At 39.5% G+C, this 22,464-nt stretch overlaps 2 protein-coding genes across 2 annotated transcripts in view; both read right to left on the bottom strand.

The window, feature by feature from the left end:
* Positions 1-6,978: 6,978 nt before the first annotated feature.
* Positions 6,979-16,301, bottom strand: dpysl2a (dihydropyrimidinase like 2a). The gene is made up of 14 exons (XM_015037291.1): positions 15,950-16,301; positions 12,385-12,473; positions 12,104-12,288; positions 11,818-11,982; positions 11,551-11,612; positions 11,334-11,414; positions 10,131-10,199; positions 9,901-10,021; positions 9,643-9,799; positions 9,288-9,429; positions 9,025-9,195; positions 8,721-8,900; positions 7,500-7,695; positions 6,979-7,407 (listed from the first exon to the last, which is right to left on the bottom strand). The coding sequence occupies exons 1-14, from the start codon at positions 15,989-15,991 to the stop codon at positions 7,316-7,318; spliced, it is 1,752 nt and encodes a 583-aa protein (XP_014892777.1). The 5' UTR covers positions 15,992-16,301; the 3' UTR covers positions 6,979-7,315.
* Positions 16,302-17,757: 1,456 nt separating this feature from the next.
* Positions 17,758-22,464, bottom strand: part of bnip3la (BCL2 interacting protein 3 like a) — an 8,929-nt gene continuing 4,222 nt past the window's right edge. Inside the window, exons 2-6 of the mRNA XM_015037290.1 lie at positions 20,782-21,049; positions 20,614-20,695; positions 19,991-20,097; positions 19,749-19,898; positions 17,758-19,406 (exon numbers count right to left, since the gene is read on the bottom strand). Of these exons, the coding sequence (XP_014892776.1) occupies positions 19,358-19,406; positions 19,749-19,898; positions 19,991-20,097; positions 20,614-20,695; positions 20,782-21,049 (656 nt within the window). The 3' untranslated portion in view covers positions 17,758-19,357. The remainder of the gene's footprint in view (positions 19,407-19,748; positions 19,899-19,990; positions 20,098-20,613; positions 20,696-20,781; positions 21,050-22,464) is intronic.

Here is a 22,464-nt window from a genome sequence, read left to right as displayed (position 1 = left end):
GACATTTCTGAGCTTCTGTTGCTTGTTGTCATCTCTGCCTTGTTTCTTCTTGTGGGTTAATCTACTGCACAAATTTGTCCCTTTACTTTTTCTGCCGCATTCCCACAGTGTCATGAATCCTGTGAGCGGGGGACAGATGGATCCCTTAATGCACTACTCTGGAATTTTAACTGACCTTGTGGTTTGCTGGCCTCAATCCTGACCAACCTCAAGCCTCTTAAAAAAAAAAAAAAAAGAAATCTGCCAGATTTAGAGATGTCAGGATAAACTCTCACACAGTCTCAGACATTCTTCTCTCAGGCCGCGCTCCCCGTTTCTATCGCTGTCAGTTCTGATAACCGTCGACGGATTGCGATTCTGGCCCTGGGTGGGCCCCTCTTTCCCTATATATCAAGTTCAAACCAGAGATTTACATACAAAGACAATTTGTTTCCTCGCTGTCTGACATTAACTCAGACTCTTCCTGCTTTAGGTCAGCTAGGATCTCAGCAATATTTTATTTTGTTTAAATGCCATAATAATAATGGCTTCCTGCTCTCTGAGTGGTCTACAGAGGTCTGTTTTCACTGTGGATAATGAAAGTCCCACTCGATTATGCCGTCGCTTGCCCTGTATCTATAGGCACGATGGAACAACGTTGTCTCCGCTCACATTCATACGTTGCCAGTGCTTTCTCCAGTCCGCTGCTTCATCTGTTGCTCATCCTGAGCCCATTGCTGGAGCAGATATGATATATTTATATGACACAAAATAAAAGAAAAACTACACCAGTGGAATTCTACGCAATTCCACGTTTTATTATGTTCAGCATCTTCCATTTGATTAGAAGGGTTTCTTTTTCGTTCTTTATCTTGTCCTTCAGTAATTCTCGGTGCAACACCACAGGCGAAACAGGGGATATGTGACTCTAAAGGTGCTTTTTGTTTGACAAACTGCATTGTGAGTGCTGCAACCCCAGTTGAACCGAGTCCCCATCGTGACGGCTCTACCGGATGATGAGGTGTGAAAACACACCCGAACGCTTACATTTCCCAGACAACATAATATTAGTATATGCAAACGTCTGAATTTAAAGTACTGAAAAAACACACACACACACACACACACACACACATATTTGCTCATTTAGCAGATGCAAGTAATTATGTAAAACTTATGTAAAATTTCTGTTTTCTTATGTAAAACAGAAGTTTAGTTTAGTCTGATCTATCATTTGAAGTTTTCACACTTGAAAACAAACAAAAGTTAGATAAGTTAAGGAAGTAAAGAATATATCTTTATGTGCCATCTCAACAGACTAAAACTTGAATTGATCTCCATTTGTGTTTAATAAAAGACAAATACTAATAATAATAATAAAAAATATCTATTTCTGTTTGTTTGCTTTTTTTTTTTTTTTGCATGCTTTTACATTCCGGAAACAACGGCGTCCTGGGCGGTGAGCCTCATTGCCGCGCCCGTATGTCAAACCGTCCCCTCACCCCCCCGTGGCCTTCTCCAGGCTTAGTGAAGACTAAAGGTGTGAAACTGAGAGAGTTTAAGTGCGAGTCCGGGACTGCAAAGTGCCCCTGTTTACGCAGAAGCATCTAAAGGGCAGGAGGACAACCACTGTCAGCTGTATCGATTTATTTCCCCATGGCTACTCCCCGCTCCCTACAAGACGCGCTCCTTCTTGTCGGCGTGTAGGCGGAAAGAGATGCAGTCGGCGTCGTTAAGCCAGTCTCCCCCCCACATCCCCCTTTCTCTGTCTCTCTCTCTCTGTCTCTCTCTCTCTCTCTCTCTCTCTCCATGTTGAGTTCACTCGCAGAAGTAGAGTGGACAGTTTCCCCCACAGAGGAAGGAGTGGACACAGCAGCGAGAGTGCCTGCGAGTGCCAGTGTTGTCATTGACTGGCATGGCTGTGAACCTGTAAATTGCCCACCCCATCTCTGCGCGGACGCCATTAGGAGGGAAGCAACTGGCCGGGGCAATAAATTACAGGTGACCCTATACACCCCTCCCTCACTTTATTATGGCTCCTTATGGAAAGTGGTGTGATTATGAACCCAGTCCTCCTCAGCCAACAAATACCTGTGTGCAGCACGCTTCATAAAAAAAATATCTATAATCTTCCAGACGTTAATGGATGTAATGAACACCGTAGTTACATCCGCAGAGCGTCTTTTTGCTTCATCAGCACCCACATTGCATTATTCCTTCCCATAGATTTATTTGTCCAATTGGGTTAAATTACAGAGCTTCTAAACGGTGATTATAACAGGGATATTTTTAATACTTACAGTCTATTAACGTGGAAAACTCTGCGTGTCGTGGCAGGATCAATTATGGGAGGGAGCGCGTGGTCTTTTAATAGCAGCCTCTGCGCTTCACTGGATTGAAAGCATAGCAAGTGCTGCCGGTGACTCATGTTTGCACACTTCTCCCAAGAGGTTGTAACCTGGTTAGAAAAAGATGTATCCTCCTGGTGTTTTCACTTTTTTTTTTCATACCCCTTTCTCGTTTTAAAGTGAGTTAATTTTGGTGTAACTATCATAGGAGTCCCCACGTCTTGGCTGTCATCTGTATGCGCTCGTCGTCTCCAGTCCTGTGAAATTGTCCGGCAGCCAAGAGGGACGTCACTTCATCTAATCATAAAACTTTGCTGTTCTCAACCTTGTGGTCGCTTTCCTGAAACTGTTTCCCCACCCCCACCCCAAGGTGGACGCAAGCAAATAAGAATAAGCAGGGGCATTTAAAAAAAAAAAAAAGAGGGAATGCTTTTAGACTCAGCTTTTCTACTCTGTGCCTCCATCTAGTGTCCCGCACTAAAACCCCTCCGTAGATAAAGATGAATTAATAAAATACTTTTTCTACTTACTGATTCGCAATATATATATATATATATATATATATATATATATATATATATATATATATATATATATATATATATATAGTGTTTTGTTAAAAAAATGTTTAGATGTAATTTCTTCATTCATTATAAAATTTAGCAATAAATTTGTTCACTTTTCTTTGCATTTTTTTATTTCATTTTACGCATGCTTTTAATCCTTACTTTGGTTTTTTTATATATGAAAATTTACTTTCCCCCCCATATTATTACACTTATACGCAAAATTAGATGTTATATGTTTGCGTTTATTTATTAATTTTGATTTGTTGGGGGGCTGCGTGGTGCACAGCAAGAAGTTCCTGAGTTCAGCTCCCTGCTGTGTGAAGATTTCATGTTCTTTCAGAATAGAATAGAATAGAATAGAATAGAATAGGGTTAGTGTTGTCTTCTAATTAATCCCTTATTTGTCTCTGTGTCACTTTGTTGCAGTGTAACAGCAACAAAGTGACAGTCAAATAAGCACCTAGATTAAAAGCAGTAATCAGTATCATTAGCAGCATCAGAACTAATAATTTTATAAAAGCTCAACAGGCAATTTAGCAAGTCTCCCTCTACTCTGGGAAGAACCTTCATAAAAAGAAGAAGAAGAAGATGAAGGACATAATAGACATCTTTGAGAATCCTTTTCACAAGACTAATTCAATAAGCCTTCACTCAGAAGTGTCTCAAAAAAGTGACTCCTGTGGGTTTCTCTCTTTATCACTTATTGATTACTGATGAGAGGCGCCATCCGCCAGGTATGGATGCATAGACTTGTTGGCAGATTAACTAAAGCTGTAGACGCTGTTCTGTGCTCGCTTTTAATTTGAGCCGTTCCAGTTCATCGGTCTGCGTCTCGCTGTTGGCATGAAGAGAGACTCATTTCAGTGATTTATCTTTAAAAGTGAAGATCGATATCCACATGTCTGGAAATTCAGCATTTTAGACCCTGGTGTGATTCCCATTAATCAATCCTAATTCCTTGGATTTCCGCCAAGAGAATATTTTAATTATAAAATGAGGAGAAATATTGGCATGCTGAGTTAAATTAATTAAAATAATTACTCATGATCCGGAAAACAACCCTCATGATGAGCTTCGTCCTAAAGAGCCCTCTGGAAAAAAAAAAAAGTTCTGCCTCCGTTATATGAGAAATATTTATACAAGTTTGATTTTAAACTTTGGAGACATTATTTATACTGAAAAAATGCTTCTGTGTGGAGCTTTTCCTAGGAAGTTTGACGTAGGTATATCAAAATATTCAGGTAAAGATATACAGTACATAGCTGTCAGATGATACTGACTATTCTTACCAAGTTTCTTTCTTTGTTGCTTGAATAGTAGAAGGGGGACTTATTAAAACACATCAGTTTTAATAATTTTATAAGGTCTTTTTGAAGTGCTGAGTTTTTCTTAGATGTTGGACAAAACTTTTGACTTGTCAATCACAAAATCTTGCAAGGTGCATCTGGCTGTGGCCGGTTTATAATACTTTTTCTCATTTTTATTTACTTGTGTCACTCTTTAATACACATGACCTAATTTTCTTGAATGTGTGGATTATTTAACTTGGTATGAGAATCTGAATATCAACAGAAATACGATTACCAAGAAAAAGATAAAAGCTGACGCATTTAGTACTGATGTATGTTTTTAAAGTTTATATAGTAAACATGATGACATAATTGTTTTAAATGCGTAATTGTGACTTCCTTTTACATCGTAAATAAGCTACAGGGAAATGTCATTAAATTCTCCAAAGCTAGTTACTCAAAAAAAGAAAAAAAAAAAGTCAGAAAGCCAAGTTCGATTTTATTATTTTAATCCATTGAATTCAACACAGAGAAGGTCATATGCTGACAGGACTGATGGTTCCCTCCAAACTCTGGTACATCCAAGAAAAAAACAAAACAAAACAAAAAAAACGAGCAAACATGAGCAAGTCGGTGGAAGAGGGCAAACAACAGTGCTCAACATTACAACCCAACAACCCTTTCCAAGAAACTTCCCCAAATGTAAATCACTTCACAGTATAGCGTCGCATACGAAAACCTACACCTGACAAGGCAATGAAGAGAAATAATCCAACGTTCTGCCGTACGTGGGTGCGTCTGCGACCGAGTACAGTTATTAGCTTAAGTGAGTCTGGTGTTAATGAAGTTGTGTAAATAGGAAGATAAAGGGACAATACACAGTATCTTAAAACTTCTTTCACAGCACTAACACCGAGAACAGAGGACACATCATCAGCACACTGTGAGGGACTTCGTATACACACACAGAAGAGTTTTCATCAGGTCTCCGAAAAAAATAAAAAGCAAAAATCACCTTTTCACTTCTTTAAAGAGCCTTCATAGATACAGTGTGCTATCAATATCTTATAGAATAGGCAGGCAACGTGTATCCTTAAAACGTACAAATACATCCAATACAAAGTTGCAATCTCACATACACATTTACTATTTTTGGATTGTTGCAGGTGCAAATACATAAAAGAAATTGGGCGAATGATTGGCTCTACCCTGGCTACTATAAATACAGAGCTAACAGGATTGCTGCACAGAATGTGGACATCATCTGCTTGCAAACAGCAAAAAGGTCAGAAAGCACCAGGTGCAGAGAGGTCGTCAGCACAAGCCTCCAATCAAGCTTTCCCTTACGGTTCATCCGATTCCTGAACGACAGACGTCTGATGATGACCGGAGGCTTGTTGCCCTGACGACCCTCAAGGGAGAAAATAAAATATTGGAGGGAAAAAAAAATAAAAAATTTCACATTTCTCAATTTCTCACAGAAGACGTCCCGGGTCGACCTCGTCGACTCCAAGTTTCACAGCAACGTTGAGCGAGCGGATTGACCCCAAAATACCTTTTTCCTTTTCCCTTTTTTTCCAGTGCATTTAACATTTTACGACATGTACCATCCATTAAAAAAAAAAAAAGAAATAAAAGGAAGAAGAGAGTGCAACTGTAGCAAAACAGAAGAACACAACACCAAAAAACAAACATCAAATACTGCAAGCTTAAGAAAAACTAAATCCACCACTGCTAGAAACTTAAAGACGACCAAACGCTGTCGATAAATCTTCCTGTCAGAGTCAGCAGTGGGCCGGTTACCGGCTAAAACATTGGGTCATATTTGTTGCTGCCTACTGCTGGTCAGCTGGTTGGAAAAAACAAACAAACAAAAAAAAACCTTCTACGATTTTCCTTCGCTTACAAGAAAAACAAAATTTGCCGTTTGCAAATATTTAAGCTTGTGAAGAAACATGATCAGTCGACGCTAAAGCAGTGTCATCCATCACTTTCATTAACCCAACAGCGTTTTAAAACTGCAGCGGATCTGAGTAGCATGTCAGTGAAGCAGCCCACTGCAGGTCAGCTGTCGGAGCAGACAACCCCACTAAGTAGAATCACACCTAATTTTAGGTTGTTCAGTCAGTGTTAATCTAAAAAGACCAGAATGACAAAAGGTAGTTTTTTCTGTCATTCTTTTCCTTTAATCTTTAAAAACTAAATAGTTCTTTAAATGTGTGAGACTTTTGTCTTTTAGCTATAACATTTGGGGTTTAATGTAATGTTCTGAAGGAGAAATGTATTCTTTTATTTTAATCCGAAAAGGCAACGGCAACCTGGTGTTGTTCCTGTCTAAATAAGTATGCATTAATCGGGGTGTAATCATAATTAGAAAGTGCGATTCAAAGCTAATGTTAAACAAGACTTAACTTTCATTATTTTTGTTTAAATAGATATATTAAAAAGAAAAACCTATGACACAGATAGATTGTAATTTTTTTCCTTCACATAATCCAGATCTATTGTTAAATTTCAATTTTAATTAAAAATAAAAACAAAATAAACTGATTTCCACGACTTCATAATATTGCTGTACATTTTGCATTTCATTTATACTTTTATGTGTACCAAATTATTTTGGCGAATATTTTGGCAAATGTCAAAGAAATCAGAGAAGCATTTCACTTTTCGGACCGCGGGCGGTCCTGTACTGTTTAGCCAAAAGTGGTTCTTTAACACAACCATCAAAACTATCTGCTATAAAAACACAAAACTGAACATTTGCTTCGGTTAGAACGTCATGAAACTGCCTCCTAATCAGCGTTCTGATCTATTCTTGGAACAGCTTTTAACACGGAGCAAAGATTGAAAAACAATGTAAACAAATTACTTCCTCAATGAGCAAATGAAGATAAAAAAAGCTTTCCCTAAATTCGCTCTCTCCTACCTCGATGCAGAAATGTGGCAGGAGATGTTAAACTACGTGAAACAGTGCCTGTTTTTTCTTGAATGAGGTGACATGGTGGAAATGTTAGAGTAAAAATGGATAGAAAGGGTGCAGGGGAGCCAGAAGTGAAGAGAGATCTGATGAGATGTGGTTACTCGTGGCATCTGGTCCCGTGATCCTCCTGCGGCTTAATTGAGGAGCCTAGCCGAGGCTGGTGATGTTTGCTTTTCCACCAGGGGGCGCCACAATGCGTTGAGTGGTGCGACGTGGAACGTTGTCATCTATCTGGGCGCCTTAAAGGTAAATCGAACAGGAAGTTGACTGGAAGGTTTCAGATTAACTTGCATGAGATTCAAAGAGGAGCTGCATTCATGCGTCGACTCACCGGACAGGCTGAAGCCAGACTGGTGGAGGTTGCGCACTGGCTGATGAGTGAACTGCTGTTGCTGCTGTTGCTGCTGCTGCTGCTTGGCGGGGGACGTCTTCATCGAAGAAAACGTGGACATCACCTTCGGAGTGACGGTCACCTCACACACTGGCCCGTCGTACTGGCCCCTGGGGACTCCTCGCAGCTCTGTGAGCTAAACGAGATGGGGAACTTCGTCAGAGAAAACGGTCTACAGCCAACACTAAATAATGCATTTGAAATGTTCTTTATCCCAGGGACTAATTATGTCACAAACAACTAAAAACAAGAACTGGGTGAACATGCTGGAATGTACTGAATCAGCATCATGCTGAGGGTCCATTTCCCCAGCACTGCACAAATACTGAATGATAAACAAGGACTACTGACAAAGTGTTTAACTTCAGATCAAATCAACAGCCAGATGATTGAAACTTAAAAAAAAAAAAAACTTAAATAAGGCCGAAATGATTAATCGATTATTGAAATAATGCAGACTAAAAAAATACAACTTGCTAAAAGAAAAACACAATTAGAGCAGCAACAATGCAAAAACAGTACAATAAACACATATGTATTGCTTATAAGATGAAAAACTTGTATACATTTCTATAAATATCCATCCTTTACAAAAATATTAAGCATATGCTGAAGGAATGCCATTATTGCATTTTAGGCCATAAAATGTTTATTTTCTCATTTAAAAAAGGGAATTAAATTGTTGCATTTTAATCCCTTTAAATTTTTTTTTATTGCTGCAAAATGTATGCATTTTGCATACAACTTTATTTCATAAAATAAGCCAGTGTTTAAATGAAAAAAAAATCTACGGAATGTGAAACATTTTTTGTTAGATTAATCAATTAATGAACAGAATAATCAATTACTAAAATAATCGCAAGCTGCAGCTGTGAACTTAAAACACGATGTTTTTAGGCCATTGATCCACAGCATACATCAGAACCAGCCTCGCTTTGACGAGCTCTACCAATTCTGATAAAGAGTAGAAAAACATCCATCAAGATTTAGGCCAAAAACTTGTTGATTGCTACATAATCCATGTGGTTTCTGTGCAACTTGCTAAGGTATCAGTCAAAAGCCTCAAATTAAAATAACATTCAGAATGTTTGTGAAAACTTTCTCTACAGCATGAGCAGAGTGATTGTACAGAGGAGCTTGTGTGTTTAAATAAAAACCCACCCTGCTGCGGGCCTTTATCCTCTTGTACACGTGGTCCGAGAAAGGTTTGCGGCTGATGTAGCGCCCGCAGCCCTCTGTGGTGTGGAGCGTGCCCTCCTCCAACACAATCTTACCCTGGCTGATGACCACCAGAGGACCCCCACGCACCTCTGTCCCTTCAAAGATGTTGTACTCTACAGCCTGTGACATGAAGAGGCTTGATTAGCAACTAGCTGCCTTACAAGGCAATGCAACAGGTGGGAAACAAAGAAAGAGCGGGAGGAAGAAAAAAAAAAAAAAAGGACAGGCTAGTTAAGAGTCGGACCAGGTTGTGGCTCTTGGCCGAGATGATCTTTGTCAGATCTGGGTCCCACAGCACGAGGTCAGCATCCGAACCCACGGCGATGCGACCTTTGCGGGGGTACAGGTTGAAGATCTTGGCTGCGTTTGTGCTGGTTACCGCCACAAACTGGTTCTCATCCATCTTTCCAGTCACCTGTTAAAGGCAGGGCGAGTAAAGCAAACACGATGACAGCAGATGTTTTAAAGGACTGATTTTCTAGTCTTATAAAATAAGATCCCCCTTACCACACATTTGTCCCAGACAAGAGACATCCTCTCCTCGGTGCCGTTGGTGCCTTCTGGAATCATGGTGAAGTTATCTTTGCCTACTGCACGCTGGGATGTATGGAAAGTGCAGTGAGCACTACCAGTGACCTGCAGGTCCCCACTGGAAATGTATACAGAAATCAAAAAACAATCTATTTGCCTCACTGACAGACCTGCTCTAATTATCTAATTATCAATGAATTACAAGTCCACAAAGGGTGCATCATTAACAATTTGGATAAATAAGAGCTTGTGAGTGAAAGCGAGGTGGAGTTCTGCACGTCGTGCCGCTGAGCTCCAGCTTTTATTTTAGCTCCTGACTCTTTGTGCCTACCATGACAGCAGAGAGTTGAGGTAGTCGGGGGTGGTGGGATCGGGGCTGAGCGGCGGCGAGGTGACAAAGGCTGCTGCCTTGGCCCAGTTCTTACTCCAGTAATGGGTGCCATCTGTGCCCAAGCTGGCAGAGATGGGCTCTCCGTAAACCACAGCACCTGCAGGAGCAGACAGATTAACGTCAGTGCACAGAAAAAAAAAAAGGATCAAAATAAAGAGAGAAAGTTTCTCCTCTCCTCTGTTTTTTTTTTTTTTTTACCCTTTTTCCGAGCGAGAGCAATAACATCGGCTGCGCTCTTGCTCATCACCTTGGTGATGTACAGGGGGCAGTTGGTCTGATTGGCTATGGTGACCGAGCGGTTAACGGCCTCGGCCTCCACCTGTGGGTAATGACAGGCGCACGCAGGGGTCTCACACACATGAGTCTTGTGTTCTGAATTTAGAGCGTTTGCTGCTTTTATCCTCCAGCAATACGGTGAGGAGCCTTACCTCCTCTGGACGGCTAAGTACGTGGCCTTCAGGACCGGCGATGCCCAGCTCTAATATGCGTTTCTGCTCCTGAAACAGCCAAGCGAGGCAGTTAGAAAAAGAAACGAGACATATAAAGAAGACTTTATATGTCTTACCTTTTTAGATTTTGGCAAAAATGTCAATATATGTTTTTCACCTTGCTTTACAAATAAAAAAATAATCACAAAAGGATCCATTTGTATTCAATTAATCCTTTGTAGAGCCACTTTTTACTGCAAGGTAAGACTTTAGAGAAGCGTTGTACATGTAGAGTGTGACATTTTTGGCCATGTTAGTGTGAAAACAGCTGGAGCTCAGTTGGGCCGAATCTGAAGATTCACTTTCAAGTCACAGATTCTTTAATGGATTTTTTTTTGTCATTCCAACTATTTTTGCAGCTTTTTACAAGATTTCTTCCAGGATTGACCTTCATCCATTTTCCTATCTGATTTGACCTGCTTGCCTTTCCAACATCATGAGACTTTCAATACCAAGGGTCACTGTGGAGATGTTCGTATTCAGAGGACAGCTGGGATTAAATGACATTTAGGTGACCTGTGCTTAGTAGTTAGGTGAATGCTTGAGCTGGTTGCACTAGATTTTATTTAGGGGTATTAAAGCAAAGGAGGCTGCAACTATGCAACTAGAGGTGCACCGATTGCAGTTTTAAAGTCTAACTGGCTGATTACTATTTTGGCTGACAGATATTATTTTATAACTGGAACTGTTGCCAAAATCTCCAAAAATACAGAAAAAAGTCTCTAGATTTGTCTCTAGTTGTTTTTGTTTTTTTTTTAAAAAAAAAGAAAGATGCAAGAGACGTCTGAAAAGTTGCTAAGTTGGAAGCAGCGAGGTGACTATTGTTCACCCAAACATGCAGACATGACCTGATGGGCGGGTCTGTCAGTGAGCCCTCTATTACTGCAGAGAAAACTGTGATAGTGGCTGATTTTCAGACCTTTGTTGAGGAAGATATGATTAGTTTAACAGGTAAGTATTGGTTGATTACTCAGAATTAAAGAAATTGGTGCAGATCGAATGATTCACCCCTATATGCAACACTTCTCAGATTAATATTTGTAAAAAGTTGCTGCTCTTTTCCTTTTACATAAAATCCTAATAAGATATATTAAAGTTTGTGGTTGCAAGAAAGCAAAATGAAGGACACTGTAGTGGTCTTACCTCTGCAACAATGTCTCCGTTCTCGGCGTGAACCTGAGCGATGGCTCCCAGGTCTCTGACGACACTGAACACCTCATAGATCTGCAAGAACGAGATGCGCATCAGTTAACCGAGAGGCGTCAACTACACCCAAACCAACAGGCAACCTTTGAAGTGAAATGCTGCTACAGAAAGGTCAGCAGAGATCCCTCTGAGGTGGGCCACAACCAAAGCATACCTGAGAGTCAGAAAGCTGGAAAACATCCTTATAAGCCAAATAGACCAGGAAAGAGTTGACACCTGAAGATAGAAAGCTTTATGAGAGAAAACGGCCAAAAGGCGGAAAAGAGGGCAAAGGAGGGAAAACTGAGAGCAAACTGGGAAAAAAACTAAGATAAAACAAAAGAAACAAGCAACATTCAGTTAAGGGTGATCATTTAAGGGTTGACCACAGTCAGAGGAGCAGCAGATGTTTGAGAGAAAGCAATCAGCGTGTCCTACATACCGTGATCCTTCACTAGCGTCTCCATCTCCTCCTGGGTGCTGTTATTCCACTCAGCGATGTCCACGTGCAGAGAGTAGTCACAGCAGGACTTGCTGTCAGCCCACTCTCTCCACTGTTTGAAAGCAGTGACCAGGCTGACACCGGGCTCCGGTACCACATGGTCGACTAATGAGGGCCGCAAGGAAAAAAAAAACAACAGAAAAACATGTTAGTATTTTGCTTGTGGAACAACAACAAGCATCCAAAGGAAATCATACGCTCGGCAGCATGGACGTCCGCACGTAACTGATCATGGTTGTGCCGCCAGCCAGCGCCGCCCGGGTGCCCTGGTAGAAGTCGTCCGCCGCCACCATGCCTCGGTCGGGCATCTGGAAGCGCGTGTGCACATCAATGCCCCCCGGCATCACCATTCTGCCGTGGGCTTCTATGATCTTGACTCCGCCCGGGACAATGAGGTTGTCTCCAAGTTGCCTGAAGGAAACCACAATACAAAAGAACAGTGGGAACTTGAATCCCTGTAGCAAGTTTTGTGACATGTGTTAATGGTAACCCCAAAGCACAACTTACTTAATGACTCCATCTTCCATGTAGATATCAGCCAAGAAGGACTGATCATCGTTCACTATCTTTGCTCCCTTGATGAGGAGACGGTCACTCTGAAACAAGATTTGTCTGTAAATCAAACATATTCTCCTTTTTTATGATCCAAGAAGCCAAAATGTCTAATAGTGTATTTCACTTTGAACCTGGTAAACCAGTGAATAAATACATATTTAAGCACTTTAAGGTCCTTGCATACTTAAAAATAAAATTCAAGCATTTTCAAGGACTTCAAGCACTCATAAGAATTACCTTTTTCAACCAAGCAGTTTTCCTTCCACTAAACTTTCTGTCAAGATCCTTTGATAAGCAGTATAAACACTCCTAGCTTCTTCAGTGATGGTCTTCTCTTGCTTAACCTCCTTTTAGAGCTGGACAATAAATCAATAACAATATATATTGCGATAGAAACGTAATCAATCTTAATAGCTAAAACGTCTGAAAGAATATTCAGTACATAGAATGTTCACTCAACTCTGATCCAGAACCGCACAGCATTCTGGGAGATGGAGGCAGAGAAAGGGCTCTAGCTGCTCAACGCTGGTGGTGGCAACAACTAACTTGCTCGCTTTTTGGTTACTTAGCAACAACCGATTTGCAGCAGCAGTTTAAGGTTTCGCTACCGTGAGTCATAGCTGCTTAATGTTAAAGATAAAAAAACAATGAGGAGTAAAAACTGTGGATAAAAAGAGAAAGGTCACACCAGCCGTTTAGAAGCAGCTCAGATATTTAGAACAAAAACAAATCAATCGACATTGACAAGTTTAGATAGACTGATATGAAATACTTATATCATGACAGGTTTTTCAGCCCGACCTCGTTGTACAGCGAACATCCATGATCGTGTTGGAAAACTGTCAAGTCAGTAAACTACAATTTATCCTTTAGACCATTAATTCTGAAAACAAACTATTCAAGATTACTTTGCAGGACATATCAGTCCTACCTCATTATACAAAGGAGGAGAAATCTTTGATCAAAACCATGAGGTAAGAGCAGAGTCTCCTATGCCACAATTGGCTCCAACCGAATGAGATGAAAGAAAAATGCAGCACGCTGTCCTACTTCCTCTTCAGGCTTTCTGGGCCCTGTGAGGGAGGCATTTAAACCTAATGAAGGCGGTATATGTATTCTCCAGGGCTCACAGCAGGAAATGTTTGGTTTTTCAAGGCTGTAGCCATGAGGAACTCGAACACATTAGGTACAGAAACCACAGATGTGTTGTCGGGATTTGGGTTATACAGCTTTAACGTTTTGGACTAAGTGGTCAGCATTAGGAACACAAAGTTTCACATTTAAAACTATTTTTAATTAAAGATGGTGCATTCAAAGTCTCCATAGATTTACAGCTATAAACTGAGCAGTTTTACTATGACATTAGCCTACCAAGTAAAATGTTGAGCAGCCTGTGATTTAAATTTGAGCAAAAACTGCTAAGTTTACAACCTTACTTTAAACCAGAGTTTATCAAGTTGAGATGGTTAAGGAAACCCAATATGACAGGAAAAAAAAAAGATGATTACAAATGAATGACTTAAAATGCAGGGAGCCTCATTACTACCTGATGCATATGGTGTCATTATTAGCACATCGAATTAGAAAACTGCACCAATCAATCTACCAGAGATCAGAAATGGATAATTACCTCTTAATTGGCAGGTTAAATACCAAAAACAAAAATCTGCTTTCCTCCCCAGTGCACTGAATGCATCAAAACTAATAATTTTCACAATTTCTGACCTGTAGATCCAACAACCAGCACTTTGTGCGTTTTTTTTTTTTTTAAGAAAAAAAGACAAAACTTAGGGACACATGATACGATGCACAATTAGGGGAAAATGTGTAAATTATTTGGGGTTTTTTTTTTGTTTCAAAACTGTATCTGTGGAAGAATCTTTTTACGTGCCATTAGAAAAAAAATATGATTTTGCAGAAAATTGAGTATTGTCTTTAATTTTAACAACAAAAAAAGTTGCTATGAAAGATAAAGACTGTTACAGTCTAAACTTGGTGTTTCGTTCTTCACTCTGTCCTGACACCAGACCCTGAAGGCCTCTAACACAGAGTTGTAGTCTCCATACTTAGTCTGGTATTTTCCTGCCGTTTGCTTACAACCCTCAGCTGTCCTGAAGATGTCCTCAAACGACGTCAATGAGCTGAGCAAATTAAAGCTACTATCCAGTGCTGCTGAGTAACAAACTATAAACTGCCACAGCGAGTTTTCACAAAATATTAAGATTTGAAAATGTAAATAAGACTGGTAGCTGCTGCGTATGCGTTTAGGCTGATGACATCACAAGAGGCACCAGAATAATACAGATGATCAATTACCGTTAGTAAACACTATGGCAGACGAGCAACCTTTAAAATAATTAAATCGACTCTGAGGCATTCATGTGACATTTAAGCAGGGTGTTCAACCAACAGTGATGGTCTCCAATAGCTACCAACCCATGATCAATACTGCTGTGGGTGGCGAAGCTAAAGCAAACGCTTCTGATCGTCTGCAGAACTTGAACTGGTACAAATGTGCATACACTTTGTAAAATGAGTAGATTTTACAAGTGTTCTGTTTGTATTGTCTTACATTCATGATTTGACAGTTCAGTGACGATGCAAGCATTTTGAACACATAATACTTTAGCTTACATTGAGAACTTACATGTTTTAAAAATAATTTCAATTGAACAGGCCATGTAGTTTTTTTTGTTTTTTTGTTTTTTTTAACTGGAACAACTTAGTTCAAAACAGTCAATGAAAATGAAAACTGACCTGGTGTACTTCACAAACTGATTAAAGTCAAAACCTTTAAAAGAAGGAATCCAAATAAGTCTTGCAAGTATAATAATAAAAAAAAACCATGAAGGAAAACATTGCCACATTCAGTAGACTTCTGATCTGCTGTCTCCTGCTGTTTGAGATGACACCAGAGGCAGGTTCTGCATCTGAAGTTTGACTTATTTTTGCAGAAAAGTCTGGCCAGTAGTTCTAAAGTCCACAGCTCTGACTGTGACAGCTACATAATGAAGACATGGCTTCTGCAGAGATGCTTTCTGCTGACCTACTTTACCAGGGGGGTTAGTTCTCTTACAATTAAATACAGTGGAACCCCATTCACCTGATGTTATGGATGAAGATTTTTTTTAAATCTTACATAAAGAAGGCTAAATGTTGACAGTTTAACATAAATAGAAAGAAGACGAAGAATGACAGATGAAATGATGGCTATGAAGGAATCTGTTTTTTTAACCTGGTAACTACACCAGAGGTTGAGGAGGCTGGGAACAAGGGACACCTTCACTTACACACACAGGTGCATTTATGATAGAAGGTAGCTTCAAGTGACAAATCCAGTGAATTATTCTTATTGTTCATCCCTGACCTGGAGCTGATGAGGAGCTGTAGCACAGCTGCTGCTGACAGCGTCAATGTAAATGAATGGTCGCAGCAGCTAACAGCTAGCTTCCAGCTGATTCTTATCCACGCCGCACTTAAAAGAGACAGATGAATAAAACAGACACGTATCACTCACTGTAATTTTGGGGATGTTCTTCTTTCCTTGGTAGCCGGACATGTTGAAATTCCCCCCAACACCGCTGCCCCCCTGGTTTTAGTTGAGGCTAACGCTAGCTGCCTATAAAAAAAAGGATGAATGGATGGATGCTCTGCCTCTCGGCCAGTCGACGCCCCGGCTCAACAATGTCTGTCCCGGACTATTTATAACGATAGCCAGCTAAATGTGCGTTGGGTAGTCAGGATAAAGCTGCAAATTGAGATTTGCTTTTGCCTAACAGTGGAGAATCTCTATATTTACGGCTAGACCAGGTCTCTGCAGACCATAAAGCCACCAAGAAGACAAGGGCCACAAAGAGGGACGGAGCATGCGCACTCCCCCGCCCTGAACATCTTACTGGTCCACGATCCGGATCCATGTTGCCGTCCCTATGACAACATTTAGGTTGAAATACAAATGTTATTAATCCTACTAAAACAATCTGACAGTGATTCATTTATCCAAAATAACGTTTGAGCTAAACTAGCCCTTTTAATGGGTGTCATGTACAAGCATAATTACTTTTCAATGGGGTAAAAATAAACTAATTGACAAGTAGGTAATATAGGACAAAACCAGTTATCAACATCTAACAGCAAAGATTAATTATGTAAATTATGTAAATGTCATGATTTACATTTCTGAAATGGTTTTCCCAAGTCAAGTGTGTTACCAAGTGTGTTTCCCAAGTCAGTATTTTAACTAATTTAGTCTTAGTGATTGGATTGAATTAAATTTGTAAATCTTCATAGTATTGGAAACGCTTTTAATTTTGTTTTTCTTTTATATGTAATTTATCTGTTTTTATATGGATTAAAAGGAAATTGGATTATTTTATCCGTCAGACAGGAGTAGAAAAATAGGTAAATATGACAAGCAATGTAAACTACTAAAATGTGACAAAGTAAATTTTAAGTAATTCTGGCCAAAAGCATAGGTCTGCATCACTATACTCTTCTCTTGTTGTCTCCCTTTGTCTTGCTACAATGGCTAACAAACAAAAAGAAAAGCATAAGAAAAGATTGCAGTTGTGTTTCTGGCATTATCTCTATCAGCAGCCTGGTGCAACTCTTGCTTTGCACCAAGAAGTTTCTGGGTCCAATCTGCAGTCTTTCTGCATAGAGTTAGCATGTTCTTGCATATCTGGTTGTCCTCCAGTTAATCATGTTTTCTTACCCAGTCCAAAAACCATGCGTGTTAATGTAAATGGTCTCTCTAAATAGCTGAAATGTCTAAATGTGTGCATTGTTTTCCGTCTTGCTTCTCTCAGTGCTGTTCACTTAAGTAAGCTAGGTTTCAAGCTAAATTTACTTCCTGTGCAACGTTTCTTCCAAGATGCCACACTCTCAAGTAATTTTTTTTATCTTAATCACTATTTTTTCTTTAAAGTTTTGCTTTTGCAATCTCTAGTTCTAACCATGACAGCATGCTGTGCAGTTTGTGCTCTTAGAAAAAAAAGTAAACAAAACAATGACAAAATGAATCATGTTAGGTTGTCATTGCAATAATAAAAATTTATATAGAACTTAGCTGTTTTATTGCTTATATATCATGCAGCCCAAGTTCACACAGGCTAAGGGTGGTAACCATATTGCATTTTGAGATTCAGGGTTATTGAGAAACCTCCGGCTTTCCCATTTGTAATATGAAGTTATGATTACTGTATGAATCACATTTAAATTCCAAAATGCTCTTCACTCCACACAGATATACTGTACATAGATCTGTAGTTTATGAGCTGGCCACCTAAATCACGCATTACAGCTTAGAACTGAAACCAAAACGGACAATTTTGTAAATTGTAGTTTATATTTTAATATGGTTATTATCCATCAACAGAGGAGCCATGCAATGAGCATTAACATACAGAAATGCATACTTTATCTGTAATAAACGATTTCTATATCATCATACTCGATGGTCCACAGACACTGTACATAATATAGCATATATTAGGTGAAATTATTGTACAGTGAAACCAAGATTAAAGTCAGATAACACTTCAGAAAATATCTTCCTCTGTGGTGGTGATTTGTGCAGCTAAAGCCCTAGCAACCCTAGCAACTGAGCAAAAACACAATACTCACACTGCCACAATGCATAAGAAACACTGAAATAATGCATTAATAATCAATGTATAAACAAGTTATACAATGTTGAGAGGTGTACATAGCACAGGGAAGGTCACAGCTTAAATTAATATTCACATGTACATAATTAAATATCTAAACATATTAGAAAACAAAACAAATCAGAAAGCATAAGATAGGCCACCAATGTGCAGTGGTGAAAGGTAAATGTTTTGGCACTTTGCTACTGCTCCTATATGTAAAAAAAAAGGGATATGTTAGAAAAAAAATACATAAAAGAAGTAGCTTTTGGCCTGGTATATTATCTTCCAATCTAGATGCCACTATAATAAAACATTCCAACTCTTCATAGTAACATTTTTGGGACAAGATAGTAGGATAATGTTTAGGCTTGGCAACTCAACAAAGTTTATATAGAAACCCTCTGGGGATCAACGTGTTAAGAATACCATCCTCAAAATTGTGCGAAATTAAAAAAAAAAGAAAAAAAAAAAAAAAAGCAGTGCTTCAGCATTCAGCTCTGAACAGCAGTTCACTGCACCTTGACAGTAAGGCCCTGTTCACAGTAGACAAAGACAATGTTAAATATCAACCAGAACATTCATCAGAAACCTCCCAATTCTGCAGATTGTAAAGAGGAATCCTAGATCATCTGAAGCACATGGCAAAAGTACCGGATAACAACCCAGCAGGAAAACCTATGTCCTAACAGTAGGAGCACATTAAAATGCGGTTTTCCATCTTTGCCGCAATCCAGCGGCATACAAATGATCCTAAAACGCCTGGAGATTGCAGGGTGGCCTTAATCTGGTGTGAAGTGGGCCTTAAAGTCACAAACTTTCAAGCTATCAAAGTCTCTCCTGTTCCCCAAAGTCAATTAGTTCATAAAGCAGTTATGGCGTAAATAACATATGTTTTCCTTTCTGCTTTTTAGAACACCTAAAAGAAAACTTGTAGCCCTGCAGAAATACCAGAATCGATATGTTCAATATCAAGACACAAAAGGAAACTTCAACTGGATGCCACCTGACATAAGGTCCGTGGCAAGTTAGATTTTGAGTTAGATTCAAGTCGGTGACTCGCGTATACGATAAAGCCCCACCCCGTGTCAAAATCTGGTGGAGTGCAACCACATAATTAATCAGCATGACTACATCTACAGTGTGACACCAGTTAATGCAGATTGGAAGAGAAAGACGTGGGCGTAGGACAGATGCACACAGTGAGAGCTTGACTTCAGGAGGCGTTTGGGAGGCTTGGAGACAGGAGAACACCCAGGCACTGCTTCATCTTCTGCTCAGTAGGAGCTGGTGGCAGCTGTGGCAATTCTTTTCCCAATGTACACCCTAAAATAAAATCATCAAACATGTGAAATAGAACGACTTTTTATTATTATTAAAAATGAGAAAACATAGGACAAATAATTAAAACAAAGATAAGTAACTTTATTCATACAAGGCGCCTTCCATATCTGACTTAAACGTTATTTTAAGTCATTTCTCTTCTCTAGTCCCTCTTTGTGAAGATAGACATATAATTTGCATTGTTGTCCTGTTAGTAATTCCTACATCCATGCATAAAAATATGATGTTTGAGAAAATATTAGCTATGAACTAAACAAGAAAAGCAAGCACAGAAAAAAAAATCCCCAAAATATTTTAAAACTACTAACAGATGACCCATCTTACCCAAGGCCAAGAGCCAGCATGTGTGAGATGAGCAGGGAAGGAATGAAAACTTTTAGGAATTCAGCAGAGAAGATGCCACCTTTCTTCATGACGCCGCTCTTCCGCATACTCAGAGACACTGAACGTCGGGGATGTCTGAAGTGGAACTCCCTGAAAAGAACAACCAGTTAACGTTGTTTCTGAGACCACTGAGGGAGAATATCCCGATGGGCAGCTGATTCTGAGCTTGCCAGCGTACTAACTTTGGGGGGATGTTTTCAGGCCTACTGGACCAATTGGCCACCCAATCAACTTCTTTGTTCATCAAGATGTCATCATCTCTGTCCATGTCTGCAGTATCGTCCTCTGACTGGAAATGTAAAGGCAAAAAGATGTGGAAAGAAATCCTGCCCCAAAAGACTTTAGTAGAGTCTATGTTCAATATGTCGTTTTAAAAGTTTTTCTTGCATTTGTATTCTTCTATCCTGAGTCAGTACTTTGCAGAACCACCTCACCTTTTGCTAGAATTACAGCTGCAAATCTTTTGAACTACATAAGTAGCTTCTACTTGACATCAAGCAAACTTTCCATCTACCCATTATCTATACCTGGATTTATACTGAGACTAAATTACACATATGTTGATGGTATTTCATAATTAGGGATTTCTGAGTGAAATTGCTTGCACTGGATTTTATTTTGGGCCATCAGAGATAGTTCTGGGAAAAAATTAACAACCATGTATTCTACCTTTACAATTAAGACCAACTTTGTGCTGGTCAATCACATATAGTGATATGTGTCACATGGACATTTGTCGTTTGATGTTATAAAACTTATAAAAAAATGTTCCAGAGTTGCTAATACGTTTGCCAGGTATCCCTACCTGACTGCCTCTTGGACTGGACATCTCCACATCAAATGTTATCTGGCCATCATCCTGTGCGGAACTGGGTGGTCTGTGAGGACTGTGAGGGGTTGGCAATAGTGTATATTAACAAAAAAATCAATACTTAGGTTTTACTGAAAATAGTAAAGGAAATGTGTGGCCTACCTCTCACAGGATGAATTACTTGGGCTGGACTCATGCTGAGCATCCAGAAGTATTTTTTCCATGTCTCCGTTGTGGATAGAAGATGACGATGGCACATGTTCCAGTCCTCCAATCAGGGTTTCGTCACTTTCACCCTCTTCTAAAGGGGGGAGACTTTGACTCATGCCTGCATTTGCGTTGATTTGGTCTTCAGCAGGTGGCGTCAGCTGGCTGGTCGGCCTGCTCTCTGCCCCTGTATTACCATTCAGCTCCAGCTCTACCCAGGAGCCTTTGCAACACAACGATAAAACCACCAAAATTAAGGGAGAATAGGTTTGATGTGTGTAGATGCAACCCAATCAACAGCACAGTTAACACTAAAGTCATCTTTCACATGAAAACCTGTTGACCTAAAGTGCATCTCAACAAACTGGAACATCATCAAAAAGTTACATTTGGTAATAAGTATTTAAAAAGTTTGAAACATATTATGTGCTATATCTAAAATATTTTATTTTGTTAAATTTAATGACAATGATTAAAAGTCAACATCCAGTTTCTCATAAAATTATAATATAGCATAGGACCAACCAACAATAATTAAAAAAGAATCTTCTTTGTACAGAAATGTTGTTGTGGTTTACACAGTCACGAGGAAGACTGCTGACTTGACAGTTCTCCAGCAGGACAAGCTATAAAATGTCAAAGTAGCTGGTTGTTCCCTGAATGCTGTATCCGAGCATTTAAAGGAGAACTGAATATACCACAGGAAAAGGTGCAAACACCATGGATCCCTGAATAATCACTGAGTGTGGAAACTTTATCACTGGATCTTGGATTCTGTGCTTCTTCACTTTTTATCCAGATTTCCAAATCAAATGCAAGACTTACTTTTATCTGAAAAGAGAACCTTGGATCACTGGGCAACAGTCCAGTGCTTTCTCTCCTTAGCAGGTAATATACTTCTGATATTATCTCTGGTTCAGGAATGACCACAATACAACAGTTACAGTCTCCGCCCTGAAAACATCTGTGCATGGATGCTCTAGAAGCAGCCATAAGCATTACCAAGTACAAGGTCAGCAAAGTCATAAAGTTTTACAGCACTTTATGCTTCCCTCTATTGACAAGCTTAATGGGGATGCGGATTTCCATTTTCCAGCTGAATTTGACAGCCGCCCACTCTGCCTAAAGTACCAAAACCTGGCTTAATGCATAGTATCGCTGTACTTAATAGGGCAGTAAACTTTCCTGAATCAAACCTAGATAATTTATAATGTATTGTCAAGTAGAAGACATGAAATGGCACATCAGCAGAACCACAGAGGGCCCTTAAAGTATTGAGTGCATACACTACACTGAAATACTTCCCAACAAGCCAGTATTTTTTGATTAAAGACACTTTTTTCAAAGTTGGTCTTATGGAATATTTTAAATTTTTGAACTTTTGAGGTTTAATTTACCGTTAACTAAACTCAGACACTTGGAATGTGTCACTCTTTGTGTAATGAATCCTATGAGATTTTGCTTTATGAGGAAAAACACCCAACTTTTGGTTGATTTCCTGATTTATGCAAACACACATTAAAAAAATACAGTTTCAACTATGGTGCATCCAGTGGCCAGAAACCGAGGCAGCACAGAGGTCTTTGTGCCACTGCCCCACAAGCAGAGTTATGTAATCAGCTTGTCTGAGTACGGCAT

The sequence above is a fragment of the Poecilia latipinna genome, unplaced genomic scaffold (genome assembly GCF_001443285.1).
Source record: "Poecilia latipinna isolate Pla-1442-1.1 unplaced genomic scaffold, P_latipinna-1.0 Scaffold400, whole genome shotgun sequence".
Lineage (NCBI taxonomy): Eukaryota > Metazoa > Chordata > Actinopteri > Cyprinodontiformes > Poeciliidae > Poecilia > Poecilia latipinna.
The sequence above is the reverse complement of the archived record's forward strand: the minus strand, read 5'-3'. Positions and strand labels throughout refer to the sequence as shown.

Excerpts from the sequence above, each read along its gene's own strand:
- dpysl2a (XM_015037291.1), bottom strand. The coding sequence starts at position 15,991 with ATGTCCGGCTACCAAGGAAAGAAGAACATCCCCAAAATTACA. Across the intron at positions 10,022-10,130 it reads TACTTAGCCGTCCAGAGGAG|GTGGAGGCCGAGGCCGTTAA; the intron begins GTAAGGCTCCTC and ends CATTACCCACAG. Across the intron at positions 9,196-9,287 it reads TTGTCTGGGACAAATGTGTG|GTGACTGGAAAGATGGATGA; the intron begins GTAAGGGGGATC and ends TGCCTTTAACAG.